Consider the following 16937-nt stretch of genomic DNA (forward strand, 5'->3'; position numbering starts at 1 on the left):
CGCACCGGGGCCGCCGCCGCCGCCGCCGCCCGCCGGGCCTCGCCCCACACGCGCCGGCCGCGGCCGCCCCCGTGGAGTGCGGGAGCGCTGGGAGCGCGGGTCCCGCGGCGGCGGCGCAGCGCGGCTCAGGCGACGGAGCGGGCGGCCGCGGGCGCCGCCGCCTCCTCCTCCATGGCTGTTTACCCGGCTGCATTGTGGGAGTTTGACCTCCGCCGCCGCCAACCGCCGCCTCAGCTTGCGCCGCCGCCGCCGCCGCCGCCGCCGCGCACGCCATGGGAGCCGTGACTGACGGTGAGGCCCGCTCGCCGCCGCCCCGGCCTGCTCCCCCGAGCCGCGCGGCCTCCCGGATCCCCGCCGCCGCCTCCCCCTAGACCCCCGGCCTCCCCGCCGCTTCCGGGAGACCCTCGGCCTCCCGGATCGGGCCCCTCCGAGACCCGGGCTTTCCCGGCCGCTTCCCCCGAGCCCTTCGGCCTCTTCTCGGAGCCCTCCCCGTCCCACTCGGAGCCCCTCGGACTCCCCGGCCCGTTCTCCCGAGGCCGCGCCGGCCCGGGGGAGGGTGTGGTGCGAGGATTGTCGGGGGCCGGGAGCACACGTGGGGGTCCGGGCAGGCTGGCAGCGCTGCGCGGGCGGGTGGTACCCGGAAGGGGTCCGGGCTGTGGGAGGATGGCGTTGGGGAGCACTTGATGGGGGTGATGGGGTCCGAGGGGCGGTGAAGGAGAGGAAAGGGTGGAGGCCCTGCAGTTGGGGGTCCGGAGGACCTATGGAGGGCTGGAAGGGAGTGGAAACTCCGGGGATGGGGCGGGGGTTTCGGGCCAAGCCGGAAAGAAGGGAGAGGTCCCAGGACGAGAGTACCAGGGGTGTTAGCGTACAGAGGGTGACCCCTGGAGGAGTCCTCGGGACAGATGGGGAAGGTCACCCAGACGATGGGGTGGATCGCGCTGAGGCCTGAGAACTAGCCCTGGATTAGGGGTAGGGAGAGGGAGCTGGGGACAGTTATCCAGAGAGAATAGATATGGAGGGGGGTGACTGGAGGACAATCAGGGACTGTGCCTGGGGATTAAGAGGAGCCAGTATAGGGATGGGGGTCACCTAGGGTAGATCAGGAGTGGGAGAGAAATGTATGAGGTAGAATGTCGGGACTTCAGAGATTGCAAAGGCTGCAGTCACGTGCCCCTTACACCCTTAGAAGCATCAGAATCCCCACTCTGCCACTTACAAGCAGATTGACCTTGTATAGGTTAATTAACCTCTTTGAGCCTCAGTTTTACTCTTTGTAAATGGGGATAATAATAAAGTCTTCCTCATAGGCTGGTTTGGAGGATTAGAGGCAATAAAAGTTGTAAAGTGCTTTGCACTGAGTCCAATACATAGTAATGTTCAGTAAATACTGTTAAATGTAAGAGTTGGTTTACTTGCCTCTCCTCCACTTTCCTTCCACGGGGTCTGTGCCCTCTCCCACTCTTTCTCTGTGCAGATTGCCTCCCCCTGCGTTTTTTGCCTGATGACCTCTCATTTCTTCTTCATGACCCATATCAAATATTCTCTTCTCTGCTCTTTTCTCCAGCCAGTTGACCTTTCACCTATTAACCATATTATCTTATGCATATTGCTTCCATAGCCCTCAGTACTTAATTCGCTTATACGGCATATGCCAGAAAATATTTAAAGCAGCTCATTATAATGAGAAAACATTAAAAACATGTTTGGATGAGGAAACGTGGCAAAAAGAAGATGGAGACTAGTAAAAACAAGAGGAGCTTGGAAGTGGGGTGATCCTCGTAATCAGAGGGTCAAGTCTGTATAATTAAAGCAGCAAGTGACTTGTTTCTCTAGATGGCTATACCAGGAAGCAGGACCTGGTCTGTCCTGTGATCTGGAGTTCATGAGAGAAGGAAGATAACATTAAACACCCGGGACGAGCAGGGTTTAAAAAATTTTTTATTTTTTTAAGTTAAGCAGTAGAAGAAAAGCTTATCTTTAAGGTCCTCATAAAGAAGCCAGTGTCATATCCTTAACCGCTTTTCAGCATTGAGGATCATAAAGCTGTTTCTTAGCCGATCCTTTACTAGGTCAGAGAAGGCTGGATCACAATTTAGAAAGGCATCCTAAAGCTACTGGACCGTATGGGTTAGGTGAATCGTGCTGGTCTGCCTTATTTCAGAGCAAGGCTTTTTGGCTTGTTTTAAGAGTTATCTGGAGCAGAGAGGAAAGGACGAGCTATAATTTCATGAGGCAATCTCCGTAGAGTTGGTTTTCCTCAACTGAGCTTTTGGTAAGAATCAAGCAGGAGTGAGCGATATGTGTAATAGGTCAACAAATATCTATTGCATACCTTCTAGGCACAGTGCCAGTTGCAGCAGTAGACTGTACAGAGGGAAGTCTGGCTCTTGCTTGCGGGAGGGAAGCAGCAGCATGCAATCAAAGAAGTAAGATCACTTCTGAGAAAGAACTCAGTTAAATTCTGAGAATGAACTGGATGGAACATGAGAGAGTCATGGGAGAGGACTGCCAACAATTAGGTTAAACTTAGGTGATCAGGTATGACCTCTCTGAAAAGTGACATTTAAAGTAAGACCTGGCGGGGTCATCTGTGTGAGGAGCCCAGGAAAGTACTGCAGAGAGAGGCAATAACTAGTGCAAAGACCTGAGCTGAACACACACTCTGCACCATTCAGGGGAGATACGGAAGGCCAGTGGGGCTGGATCCAGGAGGGCCAGGACAGGGGTGATATGAAAGGAGGTCAGAGAAATAAATAGGATCTCACAAAGAGCCTTACAGGCCATGGAAGGGAGATCGGATGGTCTTCTGTGGGCACTCCGAAATGATTGGAGGGTTTTCAGCAGAAGAGTTAGTGATCTGATATATCTTTTGGATCATCATTCTGGGTTACTGTGTAGAGAACAGATTCTAGGAAGGCAAGAATGGAAGCAGAGAGGCCAACGAGAAGTATTCCAAGTGAGAGACGAGGTGGGCCTGGAGTAGGATGATGGCAGCGGAGAAGACTGTGGAGTGGATGGCCTCCGTGTCTCCATCAGCCTCCTGAAACATCTTGGAGGAGTACCAGTACCTGTCTGGAGCTCAGAGGAGGGCTGATGTCCTCTCACTAATTTGAGTGCCTCGCAAGATGCTGTACCTTCATGTAATCCTTACTTATTATGGGTTGGCATGTCCAGTGGGGACTGGGAGCTCTTTGAGGAGAAACTCTTTATTTCCTGTACAAGGACACATTGGTTAATTTGAGGAACTGTCCTCCTCAAAGGGAAGGAGAGGCACTATATTGTTATCCACAGATACTGAACAATGAATAATATCACCAATACCATCATCTTTAGATGGAAAAAATGGAGGTCCTAAGAAGTTAGTGGCTTACTGTCACACCTTATTATTGGCAAAGCCATTCTCTCTCGTCCCCTGTTGCCACCTCAGCATTGTGGCTAACTGAAAAATAGTTTAGATGTTGTCACTGTTAATTTAAACTATGTTCACAGTTTGTATTTTGTATGTGTTAATGTAAAGGGTGTTAAACAGTGTTAGTACCCTGACAGAAACCATTTCAGAAGCACTTTTTGCAGTACAGAGAACATTAGGGAGGTATATTGATACGCCAGAGCAACAGATGGGAGATGAGAAGGGGGTGGTGGGGAGTGGGATGTAGCTCTACATTCCATTTAATAGAGCTTGTTGGTTCCAACGGTGTTTTGTTTTGTTTTGATTAGGAAGTGGAATGCATGGATAATATGCTTGTTAATATTTGAAATAATAGTTTTTAATATGCCCATGAACAATATGACAGAATGGAATGGCACTATGACTTTCTAATAATGTAATTGTGTATATTTTCCTATGACTGCAGACATGACCCTAATCATCTGTAAAAGGAAGATAATAATGCACTTTATAGGGTTTTTTTTTCCCCCAAGGATGAAGTGTGGTAATATATGTAAAGCACTTCCAAGTTGAGTGACCGTTTAATTGTTTGTCCAGACCAGGACACTTTTCAGAGTGAAAGCAAACAAACAAGTATGATCACCAAATAGGCGTGTGTCAATGCTCTGTAAATGTCCCCTGCTGCTGTCACTCTGATTTCAATTGCTGGTCCAGCGTTGGACATTTGTGGCCACAGGATTTGTTCGGCTTTTTTTTTTTTTTTTTTTTCTAGTGCCAATGGATTTATCCATTTTGTTGCCTTATCTGTGGTCCTAAGCACAGGGTTACTGAAGCAGTTCAACTATTAAATAATTTTTTTTAGTCAAGATAAATAAATAGTATCTCAAAGCACAACTGGAGTTTCAACCTTGACTTTATTAGCACCATACTTTGAACATTTAAATAAACCCAGGGAAAAACTTAGGACCTCAACATGAATTTTTTGCTTTTCTTTTTAAAATTTTTAATTTAATTTTGGTTTACATAATTTACTTTGGCATCAGCAGTTTATTCAGACTGGGCCTAAGTATCTCATGAGAGATCGGTATTTACATGGAAGAATCAAACCATCTTAGTATTACTCTTCCCACCTGCCTTTTTTGTGTCTTAATATTGTTGGCCTTAAAAATTGTCTTAATGATTTTAAGCTTCTCGAAAGGCGGGGCTAGGTGTTATCCTACCATTAGGAATCTAACACAATGAGAGATACGTAATTCAGCTTAATAACCCATGAGCAGTGGTGAGCGAATGACGAATCTAACAGGAATCTGCACACACATTGTTTTAACGTGGCCTTAATGTCTCCTCTTAGTAGGTCAGGTCAATCCAGTTTTTTTTCTTGGTAACACGTTATAGATTCATTAAAGAACGTTGATTAGAGTTTTTAATACAGAAAAAACCACGAAGAAAAATGCCTCAAAATGACCAACAAGCTCTCTATCCAGGTGACCACTGTTGATATTTTTAAGGAAGAAAAGTGAAACACACCAGAAAACTCAAGAAGAAATGCTCCAAGTGACAGGTGTAAACCTTCCCTCTTCACCTTCCACTGCTGATCCCTCTCTCCAGTGGTAATTACAGGGAAGTGTTTTTTGTGTACCCTTCCAGAATAATTTTTAAATGCCATAAAAGGCATTTAAAATGTTTACATACCTTCCTGTATTATATTTCCATAATGAATGATATATCTTGGAGCTCTTTCTAATACATTTTGGAGCTTTTTCTACCTTACTCTCTGATATTCTATTATAATTATTTTTTTAAATCAATCCCCTTCTAAACATTTTTTTGTTATTTCTAGTTTTTTTTTTTTTACTCTTACAAATAGTATGACAATGGAGACATTTGGGTAGATGTCTTTGCACCCTTGTGGAAATCATTTTCAGAAGACAGGTCAAGGGTATTTTTAATTTTAATACATAGTGCTGCATTGCCCTAGAAACCAGCTGTTTTATCCACTGTAATCTTGTCTCCAATTGTTATCCCTTCCTGTGGTTTTCAGTATCGGTGCAGGGTGTTTAGGAACACCAAGAAAAAGCCGGTGGTGAGTTTGCGTGCCCGCAAAATTTCTTAGTAAACTGCCTTTAGAAAGGAAATACTGATTCTCGTTGTTGACAGAATTGCTTTTTCCTAAAAGCAGGTGAGATGGGGGTGCTCTGAGGTCTAGCAGATTGGGGAGGCACTCATGTGACAGTAGCTCAGCCCTGGTAAGAAGTTACGTAACAGCAAGGCTCTGCCCACTGGTTGTCAAGCCTTGACCTGCCCCTAAAGTAAGTGTTTTGGAACTTGGCCCACCATTATCTTCCAAATTGTTCTTCTCTTTCCATTTTTGAGTATTTGCTCCCAGATGCTGTGAAAACTTGTTTTGTAATCAAGGTTTTAATAGCCACGTTGAGGGAATAACAATTAGGGGTTTTGAAAGGAATGTTAGTCTGGGTTTATGAGAGATTGTCCTTTGCACACCAAAATGGGAGCGCTGCTAACATGGCTGCATCATCCGACCAGAGGGTTGGAAATGAAAAGTTGGTTTAGTGACTATAAAGGAGTCATTTCTTCCTGCCTCTCTGTTTATGGAAAATTGGGCATTAAAATCTACCCTGTTAAAAGGACTTTTTGAGACTTATCTAGTGTCTTAATTCAGTTTTGTATTTCTCCTAGGTATAGGATGACATAACACAAGAAGAGGTCTGAAAGACATCCCAATTTTACGAGTAAATATTTGCTTATCAGCCTTCAGGGGTCATAACTGATTTGAAAGTGATTTTTGAATGGCAGACGTTTTGTAGTTGTGCTAACGGTACAACATCTAACTGAATCCAGCAGGAAACCTTCCTACAAGTCTCAAATCAGGTGGAAAGCCACCGTTCTCAGGGCAGATGTTGGGTATTTTGGTTTAAAGGCTTTTCCAAGATGGTTGTGATTCTCATAGTCAGTAAAGTAATTGTAACAACTAAGGAATGACGTTGAAAAATCACTAAAACAGTTTCTGAGCCATCTTCACTGTTTTTATGGATGAACCAAGGCCCGCCAGAATTAATATTAGCATTCAGATTACTTACAGAGAACTTCAAGCATGATAATAATTTATGACGTCAGTGTATACAGTAAACAGAACGTGTTTTAGGTGTGTTCAGTCTAGAACTAGTTGATGAGGTACCATTAAAAATAATAATGCTCGTGTCATACATCCTAGGAACCGTCAGCAGCCGGCCATCTTTAAATTTAAGAAAAATAGTACCTGTTTTCAAAGTAGCATCTTAACACTTTTGTTTTATTTTGTTGCTTTTGGAGCTGTGCTCTGTACCTGATGTATGTTATTTCAGTCATTCTTATCCCCAGAGAATTTCCTAGGCAGCAACTCTACGCAGTTAAAGCTAGAAATGCCATGACACTGCAGTCTGAAGCTTGAGACAGAAGCAAATTTGTGAGAAATCATAACTGGACAAAACTTTGTAGGCATAAGTGCATAATATCCATCTCCATCAGTATATAGATTTATCTACAGATGGATCGCCAACATTTACTCACTTTTTAACATTAAGTTGTGGATGAAAGTTAACATGAAGATAAGAATCACAGTTTAAAGTGTTTGCCTTCCTACGGTGAACAGGCATTATGCTCCTTTGTTTACTTTTATTTCCATAATAAAAGCAGTCCTATCAAGTAGATAGTTGTATTCCCATTTTCACAGATGAAGTTAAAACTTGGCCGCACGCATAAAGTCAGCGCTGTGGACAAGCCAGAACATCGGCCTCGGTTTTTGACTTCTGGCCCAGGGTTTGGCTGTGAGGAAAGCTCTGTAGACCAAAGAGGGAGAGGGCTGAAGGAGAAAGAGCTGTGAATGCCTAGACAGGAAATCTCCTGTCCTACCGGGTCTGGCCTGGCCGTCCCACACTCCTACTCGGGCCACCCGGTGCTGGCATTGGCCCCTGGCTGTTTCTAACCAAATCTCTGTTTAGCCTTACTCTGCTTTCCAGGACCTGTGTCTCTGATCTCCGCTTTAATTCATGCCATTTTAGCTCCTCCTGTGTATACTTTGGTAACCTCCCCAGTAGCCTCCCTCCCTTTGGGCGCTTGCCACTTGCAATCCATTTTGAAACCTGCCCTCAGCCTGATTCTCCCTGGGGTACAAAGTCCTACCCGTGAATCTTCAGCATCTCCCAGTTGCCCACCAGCAAGGTCCAGGTCTATCAGTGCGGCATGGCATTGACCAGTGCGGACTCCCACAGTCTGACCTCTAGCTGCCTTTATCTCCTTGGGTCTTGAAATCTGTCTTCACATATTCGGCCTCCCAGTGCACTAGTGCGCTCTCGTCCCACATCCAGCCTTTCCTTCCCCACCTCTGCTGTAGCTCACAGCTTTCTCCCTGCCTGTGGCGGGAGTTAGGGAAATGACTTCAGATTGCTTTCTTCAGTTCTTTTACTTTAAAAACAAAAAACAGCATTATTGAGATATAATTAATGTACAAAGAACTGCACATATGGTGTACAATTTGATCCATTTGGGCATGTACAAACGCCTATGATACCATCACCACAACCCTAGCCTGCTTTCTTTTTCAAACAACATCTAGCAGACTTTGAGCACCTACATGGTTCAAAAATCAAATAATAATAAAAATACTTTCCCATCTTCCAGTCTGTCCTTCATCTACCCAACATACTCCCCCATCCCTCGGTAACCCCTTCTACTTGCCGTGGACCTGAAAATAAGATACTTGCCTATGCTAGTCCTTGTTAGTTAGTGTCTTACTGAGACAAAGCTCTTTGGAGGGTAGATGGTCCCAGGCAGGCACCATGAATCCAATTTAAAAATATTTATTGGGCATCAGAAATGTAAAGACACAGTAGGAGAGGCTGGAGAGGAAGCAGAATGAACAAGACCTCCTAGAACAGGCCCTCCTGAACCTTTTCCCCAGGTTTTTTTTGGCCTGTACAATGCTTTAAATATTTTTCGAAAACTTTTGTAATTGGAATGTTACATACATATATAAAAAGTACGCAGATCTTAAGTATTCAACGGAAATGATCACAAAATGTGTTCAAAACATTTTTAGTTAGTCACCAAGCTTTAAAAACCTCTTGAAAAACCAGCCCTGGTAATAGCTTCTCCCTTAAGGTACTCACTCCCCAATTTCCCTATTCCCAGAATGCGTTTACATTTGAAATCCCTGGTCCTCAGTAAAGTAAGATGCCTGAGTACCTGGGAGGAAGGTAGGGTTTCCTGGGGGATTGGAACAGTAAAGATAAGATCAAAAAGAAATTGAACATCAGTTGCCCACCGACTGCTCACCCACTGGATGCTTGCTTTTATTTTTACAAAGTTAAAACATGTTTGTTATATTTAAAAATCAATTTTACTTTCTGGATTTTAAATCTCTTCAGGGACTGTTTTGTCTCAGTCTCGTCAAATAGCATCGTTGGTGGTTAAAAAAGGAAAGCATCCGTTTGTATTTTAAAGTGTAAAATTAAAATTAAAACACCTGATGAATCTGTAGCTTGAGTAGTCAGTGTGTCAGAGCCATGCCTCTGAGAACAAAACCCAATTCTAAAAACGTTTATCTGATGTCACAGAATAGATTTTAAAACTGGAGCCATCTGCCTTCCAAAGTTTATCTCTGCTGCACCTGCGCCCAAAAATACTTCTGCCTACACACAGGAACTATTGTTTAAAGATTTTGCTGTTGATTCACCAAGCAGGCTGTCCAGGAATTACTCACACTTTAAAATTTATTTGTTAAAAATGCATGCACGTGGTGAAAAACAGACAATTCTACAGTCATGTAAAAAATTAAATCTTTTCTCATCATTTCTATAATCCGTCTCACCAGAATCAACCACCATTCCCAGTGTCTTACATTTCCTTCCAAAGATATTCTCTGAATATACAAACATATATGTGTGATGGGTGCCCGCAGACACACACAGCCTCCTCCTTTTCTACACAAATGGCAGCAAACTGCGCTTCTCTGCACCTGTTTTGTTTCCATTTTATTTAACATATTTAAGGAGATTTTTTGGCATCAGTATATACATCCACACTGTTCTTTTGGCTGCATAGTATTACGTTTAATGACTGTTTCATAATTTAACCGGTGTCTTACTGGTGAATGTTTAGGTTTGCAATCTTTCTAGTACAAACAGCACTGTTAAGAACATCCCTTGACATTTATCTTTGTGCATGGGTGCACGTGTCTCTGTAGGATGAATTCCTTGAATTGGAATAATGAGGTCAAAAATGTACGTGCGTTTTGAATATTTTCTGTTATCGCCCAGCTGCCCTGCAAAGAAGGCACCGGTTTCCATTCCAGCAGTGCATGTAAAGTGCAGTTTCTCAGCACCGTAGCCAACACTTATTATCAGGTCTTTTGATCTTTGCCAGGCTGGGAAATGAAAATGATATCTCACTGGGGTTTCAATTTGCCTTTCCCTTGTTATGATCCAGCATTATCTTGTCCAGGAGGAACACTGGCTCGGAGCTGCCAGGCAGGGCCTTCTTGAGTACATCGTTATCATCTGCACTGCTTTTTTATTCCTTTTTTAATTTTCTTTGTAGCAAAAGAGAGACAGGCTTCTTTTTTGAAAAAGTCCTCAAGGGCAAAGAAACATTACAGATATGATAACTAAATTAGACACTTCCTCTTTTTAAACAAACCCATTCCTTTTTCTCGGACCCATCTCATTGTCTTTTCCTAGTCTGCCACTACATCTTTTAAATCTTCCTGTTCCTTTTACCAGTACCTCACGCTACTCAGAGGAATGAGAGCTTTGGACTTCTTCTGTCTGAACAGGTTTTTCAAAAAAAAAAAAAAGTTCTCCAGGAATTGTTGGCTGATTTCCCCCGGTGGTACCTGAAAATTATTTCTACTTAACAACCCAGCAGTAGAATTCCAGTTCTGTGAAAGCAGAGCTTTTTACTATTACAACCCCAACCCCTAGAACAGTGCCTGATACACAGTAGACAAGCAGTAACTTTCCATACGTATATGTATAAATTATAGCAAAACCTACCTGACATGAAATTTACCATTTTAAGTGTACAGTTCTGTGGCATTAAGTACATTTACATTTGAATAATTTTCTTTTGGATGAATGAGTGAGTAGTGGCTTTGGTTATTTGTCCCTGAGAGTTAACAAGAGCCAGACAGTCATTTTAACTCACATTATTCTTTCCTCCAGACGAAGTCATACGGAAGCGTCTCCTAATTGATGGAGATGGCGCCGGAGATGATCGGAGAATTAATCTGCTGGTGAAAAGTTTCATTAAATGGTGTAACTCTGGATCCCAGGAAGAAGGGTATTTCATTTTGGTGTTGTATTCTATACTAATGCCCTGATGTAATTTTAGACCATATAGACAGTCCTGTTAATATTTCACATTTTCATGCACCTTAATTTCCAATGCAATTAACTTTATAAATCCAGAGTAGATTTTTCTGGCCTTCTCTTCAGAGGCCTGCTTTATGTTTATTAAAATGTGCAGAAGGCATAGTGGTAAGAAGAAATGAAGGTTAATTTCAGACTCATTTAATTTGGTCACTTTTAAAAGCAGATGAATATTTAGTAAGACAGAATATCTAAATGAAATTTTCTCCTTTTTTAACATGTTAATAAAAAGTTGCTGCAAGCTTTTATATACATATATATTCAAAAATTTTTTAACTTAAAATATTTTTAATCATTCAAATTAGCTAAATAATAGCTAAATAATTGTATAGAGTGAAAAACTTATGAGAACAGAATTATGAAGATAAAAACCATCTTGAAGCATTTTTAAAAAGTATTTTAAACAAAATTTAACAAATAGTTGTTGAATTAAGCTTATATTGCTAAGAACTATAGTCCTATCTTTTCACTTGTAACTAACACAGTTTATAAACTCAAGTAAACCGCATTCAGAAAACAAAAACATAAGGGACAGAAATCCTAAATTATTTTAAATAAAGCAAATGAGTCTCTCAGAACTTAATATAATGTACTTAGCAAACCTGTGCCTGCACTATAATAATTCAACTGGAAATCCCCCAAAATCTTTAATCTCTTTTTCTCTCTTTTTTATTAGCTATAGCCAGTACCAACGTATGCTGAGCACACTGTCCCAATGTGAGTTTTCCATGGGCAAAACTTTGCTGGTATATGATATGAACCTCAGAGAAATGGAAAATTATGAAAAAATCTACAAAGAAATAGGTAAAGAAACTTAAAGTAATTATTGTTTCTATCTGTAATCTTAATTTTTATAGTCTAAGGGAAACAATATCTGCTAACAGTTTTCTTTGGTTAGTGGTAAAATAATAACCATAACAATATTAATGGAAAGAATACAGTAAACATTAGCAACAAAAATGCATTTTAACACATATGTGTACACACACACACACACACACACACACGCATGACTGGGACATTATGCTGTATGCCGGAAATTGTACACCAGAAATTGATACACTGTAACTGACTATACTTCAATTTTTTTCAAAAATGTATTTTCATATGATACAATACTTTGGGTTACAGCTATTTTTTAAATGCTAGGATCTACTTCATTTGCAATGGAACTTAAAGACGTTTTAAAACTGAAAATGGATGGAGAGTATACATGTTGTTATAACTGTCTTTTATATAGAATGTAGCATTGCTGGAGCACATGAAAAAATTGCTGAGTGCAAAAAGCAAATTCTTCAAGCAAAACGGATACGAAAAAATCGCCAAGGTAAGGGTTTTGTGGGATTTTGTGTGCAAATACTTTATTACTGGCTAGTATTTTCATGCAGTTTTTTTTTACATTGTGAGGTGAAATCTTTAGCTAGAATCAACCTGAATCACAGGGGGCCAAACTTAACTCTTTAAAACTATATTATTCTTTAAAACAGGAGAGAAGGAAGGGCATGTTGAAAAAAAAATTGTCTGATTGTTGGATTGTATTGATGAAACAAGTATTTAAGTATTCATTTCGTTTACTGTCCTCAGACCCCTTTGTCTAAATAACGTTACTGTTAATGAGCAAAGGCAATTTATACAAGTACACTAGATTTAAGGTTTTGTTTGTTGTTTTTTGGTTTGTTTAATCAACTACTTTCAAAAAAAGAAAAAAAGAATTAAGCTCAGTGAGTTTTCATTAAGTATAAAGCAAGCAATTATTTACAGGCTGCCTACATTTCTAATAAGAGGTTTAGTTTTGTTCTGATCTCTTTTGTTTTTAAATTAGGGTCTATCCTTATCTTAGTTCAGAACAACTATTTTAAAATAATTTTTAATGGCAGGGGCATTGCTCCTCCTATAATGTAAATTGAAAGAAAGATTATAAAATATATAATGTATAGTCACAATTGTGACATATATAAAAAACTAGAAGGAAATAGAAAGTGTTAATGTTTATTTTGGTGTTATGGGTTTTTATGACTTAGTTTTTTTTTGTTTGTTTCTTTTTTTTTTTTTTTTTACATTAAGCATATTATATTTTGTGATCCAAAAATTTTTATTTAAAAAAAAGTCACACTTTTATTGACTTAATACACAGATTTCCAAAACAATGAATTTTACTTTTTAATGAGCTAATTAAGATGATGTTTAATTATTTTTAAAAGATGGTTTTTGAATTAAGTCTAAAATGCATGTGGTCAGGTTGCAGTGGCCAATTTACAGCAAGATATATCAACTTATTTAAGAATTAATATCAATTCTAAAATCATTTTAAAATGTTTACAATGTTTTTATTGATTAATGAATGAGGCTTTTAAATGAATGCTGCCATATATAGTTTCATGCGAAAGGTTAACAGGTGATGTATGACTTATCTTGGAAGTCTCAGTGGAGCATAATCAAAGTTTCTGAATCACAAATCATTTCTAAGTTTCTGAAATCTTTACCTTTGAAATGGATGAGAAATATAATTTGTTGTTGTCTAAGATCTGAAATTAATGGTAGGATATATTCACCTTGCGGATCTTTTATTTGCGGGGCAAACAATGAATAAGATTCTCTTCAGAATCAGTCCACTTGATGCTCAGTAATGACTTTTGTTCATTTTTGCTTCAGCTAGCCCCTTATATCCTGCCCAGGGATAGGGAACTGGAAAAAGAAAGTGGGCGGTAAAATCCTTGTTTGGAACACCTTTGAAGTCATGTAGCACTGCAGTTATAATTGAAGCTAGTGAAACTGGCGATATTCTGTCCATCCTTCAATGTTTCCATTTCTGTACGTACTAGGAAAGTGATTAGGAGAGATTTGTGATGTTACACGTCTTGTTTTTATAACCAGGTTCAAAAGACTTTACTTTGGTAAAAATTTTTCTATCTTTCAGAATATGATGCTTTGGCAAAAGTGATCCAGCATCATCCAGACAGGCATGAGACATTAAAGTAAGTTTAGAACTTTATTTTGAAAGGAACTAATCTTGATACATAAGTGTTTACATATTACTCTATGCATTCCATGTTTACAGGGAAACAGAATATGCTTCAAAAGGAGGGGTCAGATCTTTAATATTATATAATCTGATACCACTTGATTAGACTTTTCCTTCTTCCAACATTACTGCCTATAGTTCTAAAATAAATGTATATAATATGCATCAATACAAAAATCAATAGACAGAATACGGTCTACTCATATAGTAGAATACTAAACAGCCATTAAAAAGAATAAACCAGATAGATACTTTTAAACACAGACCTCAAAAACATAATCACTGAAAAGGAAAACAGAAGACATATAATCAATTTTAAATTATTCCTAAGTTTCTGAAATATATACAGAATAATAACCATTTATAAAAGTGAGAACCTTCCCCAAATATTACATACTCATACTGTATGTTATTTAGAGACACAAATCTTTGCATATAAAGGATGAGAATGATATAGTGATTGCCTGAATAGGAAGTAGAGAAGGGAAAAAGGCCTGGTTTACAAGACTGGGGGTAAAGTTCAAAGGGTATTTCAAGTTAATCTTCAATTTACCCAAAAAAAAAAAAAAAAAAAAAAAAAAAGACTTGAAGTAGGTATGACAAAATGTTAAAAGTTATTAACTCTCAGCATTTGATATTCTGATATCAAGTTTTCCTATACTTTAAAAATCATCTAAAAATTTAATTTAAATGAAAATAAGTACATATTTACAAGTTAAGAAATCATCCTTAGTTTTAAAAGGCTCATTATAATGGAGTGTTACAACTCCTTATCCTTTATTTTTAAAATACTATTTAGTAACTAAAAAGTTAAATATTAATTGTGAATTCTGTCCCTCCAATTAGCAAAATGTAACAGTATTTAATTTTTTTCAGGGAACTAGAGGCTCTGGGGAAAGAATTAGAGCATCTTTCCCATATTAAAGAAAGTGTCGAAGATAAGGTATTTGCATATGGTGTATGTGAGCCTTTGTGATCCGTATAGGTGTACAGACCAACGTGTATTAAATTTTTTTCTCATCAACACAGCTGGAATTGAGAAGGAAACAGTTCCACGTTCTTCTTAGCACCATTCATGAACTTCAGCAAACACTGGAAAGTAAGTAGCAAGAGTCTCAAAACGAATGTTTCTGAAGATTCTTAAATGATCCGGGGCATATCTTCTAAAATATACATCTTAAAGAGAGAGCGCCCCTTCAGTTTCAGAACAGGAGTATAGCTGGATGACATTTGAAGGAACTCCTGTTGTTCAGCTTTCTGATTATATGCAGAAAAGCCTTAATTTGTGGTAATATATGATTTGAATACATATCCAGTGGTTTAAATTAGGAGAAATTGAAGCGTGATAGATTTAAAATTATTCTCAGCTTATTATAGTTTATTGCTATAAAGCAGTAATTCAGGACCTAGGCAGGCAGTAAGTGAGTGGAATAATCAATACCTAAGCATATTTACAGACTCAATAAACTAGGCGCTTTGGGTACCTGGAAACTTGCTCTTTGTATTGCCTAGAGCCATTTGGAAATGTCTTTGTTATCTCCTCTTCTGATTGTTTTCAAGAAAAGCCTAAGACCTGTATTTTTTTAAAGTTTTTTGGGGGGGGGAGATAATTAGGTTTATTTACTTATTTATTGGGTTTTTGTTTTTTTTTTTTTTTTTAAATGGAGGTACTGGACATTGAACCCAGGACCTCGAGCACACTAAGCACACACTCTACCAGTGGACCATACCCTCCCCCCTAGATTTTTTTTTTTTAAAGTGAAATCTATCACATAAATTTTACATTTTAACTCCACTAATAACAAGCACCGAAACAGCACTTTTAAACCAAACGCTGGTGTGTCAGTTACAGTCGCAGGCTGCCATGTTGCCATTTTTGCTTTAAAAGGATTTTGCTAATAAAGGATAAAAACGTTTTCACGTATTCATTAAGCATGTAATTTAAGCAACTCTGACTGAGGTTTTGTGTTTCTTTCTCAACTGCAGATGATGAAAAGCTCTCAGAGGTGGAAGAAGCTCAAGAAGCAAGCATGGAAACCGACCCTAAACCATAGACCGCCGGTTCCCAAGACAACAGACCAGTCCCAGGAGTCCTGGAGCAGCAGCCTGACCCTAGTGTGTTCGGAATGTGTTGTGTTCTTGAGATAGTTGAAGTTTTGGCGGTGAACTGCTTTCCTTTTAACTATTAATGCACACTTCATTCCTATTTCTTCACACAAAGGAAGAATGACTTCATTATAGATTTGTTTTTTATTGACATGTCTTCTTTTTATTCTTAAGAAGTAGGAAGCAATGTCTAAAAATGTTTAGTAAAATGTTTTCGAGCCAGGTATGTTTGTGCTCCTTGAAATTGTAGGTAGTTTTTAACTGGTAGCACTGATTTGCTCACAAAATAAGCGGAAGATAGTGAGAAAGCAGCATTTCCAGGATGTACGTGAGAAAATGAGTCAATTTCTGGAAATTGTAAAAACTTTTGAAAATGGAGTCCACAAATAGGCTCTCAGGAGGGCTGTGATCTTGTGAAATTATGTACAAAGTGTCTGTGGGGTATGCTTGTGGGACAGGTCTCCTGATATTAAGAATCACTGGCGTAGGAGGTAATTACAAGATGCGAAGTAAATCAATCTGCATTCGTTTCTAGAGCTCTGTCCTTAGTACATGAGCAATGTGGTGGTTCCATGTTTCCTTGAAATGTTTTCTCTCTATTGTTTTGTTCTTTAGGAATCGTTTTCAAGAGTCTTGCAGAACGGATTTCATGATCTTTTTAAAAAATTAAACTAAGGCTGAATTACTTATAATTGTCTCAAGTATTGAATTACATATCTAATACTTGTTAGTTTACATCCTTATCCATTTCTTTTAGTTCAGAAACGTGACACTTTGCATGAATCATACCTTAATGATGTTATATTTTTATAATTTTAATAAGAAATCTTCAAAAATGAAGGTTTACAATTAGCTCCATAGTAGTCATATCAAAAGTGTCCTAACACCTTTAAGTGCTTCCTCTTACTTCATCTGGCAAATCGTGGCAGGAATTTCCTTGCAGAATTGCTACGCTCTGATAAATGTTTCTATTTTTCATAATTAGTAAAAAATTATG

At 39.4% G+C, this 16937-nt stretch overlaps 1 protein-coding gene across 2 annotated transcripts; it reads left to right on the forward strand.

Annotated features, from left to right (window-relative positions):
- Positions 1–139: 139 nt before the first annotated feature.
- Positions 140–16632, forward strand: THOC7 (THO complex subunit 7). Of its 2 annotated transcripts, none has more exons than XM_031470675.2 (8): positions 140–291; positions 10606–10723; positions 11489–11616; positions 12053–12139; positions 13730–13787; positions 14711–14777; positions 14864–14933; positions 15821–16632. In XM_031470675.2, exons 1-8 carry the CDS (start codon positions 273–275, stop codon positions 15886–15888), a joined length of 615 nt encoding a protein of 204 aa, XP_031326535.1. In that variant the 5' UTR covers positions 140–272; the 3' UTR covers positions 15889–16632. The 2 variants fall into 2 exon arrangements, with proteins under 2 accessions (XP_031326535.1, XP_064352421.1); XM_064496351.1 differs by lacking the exon at positions 140–291 and adding an exon at positions 6119–6138.
- Positions 16633–16937: the final 305 nt, after the last annotated feature.

Source organism: Camelus dromedarius, chromosome 17, assembly GCF_036321535.1.
Source record: "Camelus dromedarius isolate mCamDro1 chromosome 17, mCamDro1.pat, whole genome shotgun sequence".
NCBI classification, from domain to species: Eukaryota; Metazoa; Chordata; class Mammalia; order Artiodactyla; family Camelidae; genus Camelus; species Camelus dromedarius.

Excerpts from the sequence above, each read along its gene's own strand:
- THOC7 (XM_031470675.2), top strand. Across the intron at positions 12,140-13,729 it reads GATACGAAAAAATCGCCAAG|AATATGATGCTTTGGCAAAA; the intron begins GTAAGGGTTTTG and ends TCTATCTTTCAG. Across the intron at positions 14,934-15,820 it reads ACTTCAGCAAACACTGGAAA|ATGATGAAAAGCTCTCAGAG; the intron begins GTAAGTAGCAAG and ends TCTCAACTGCAG.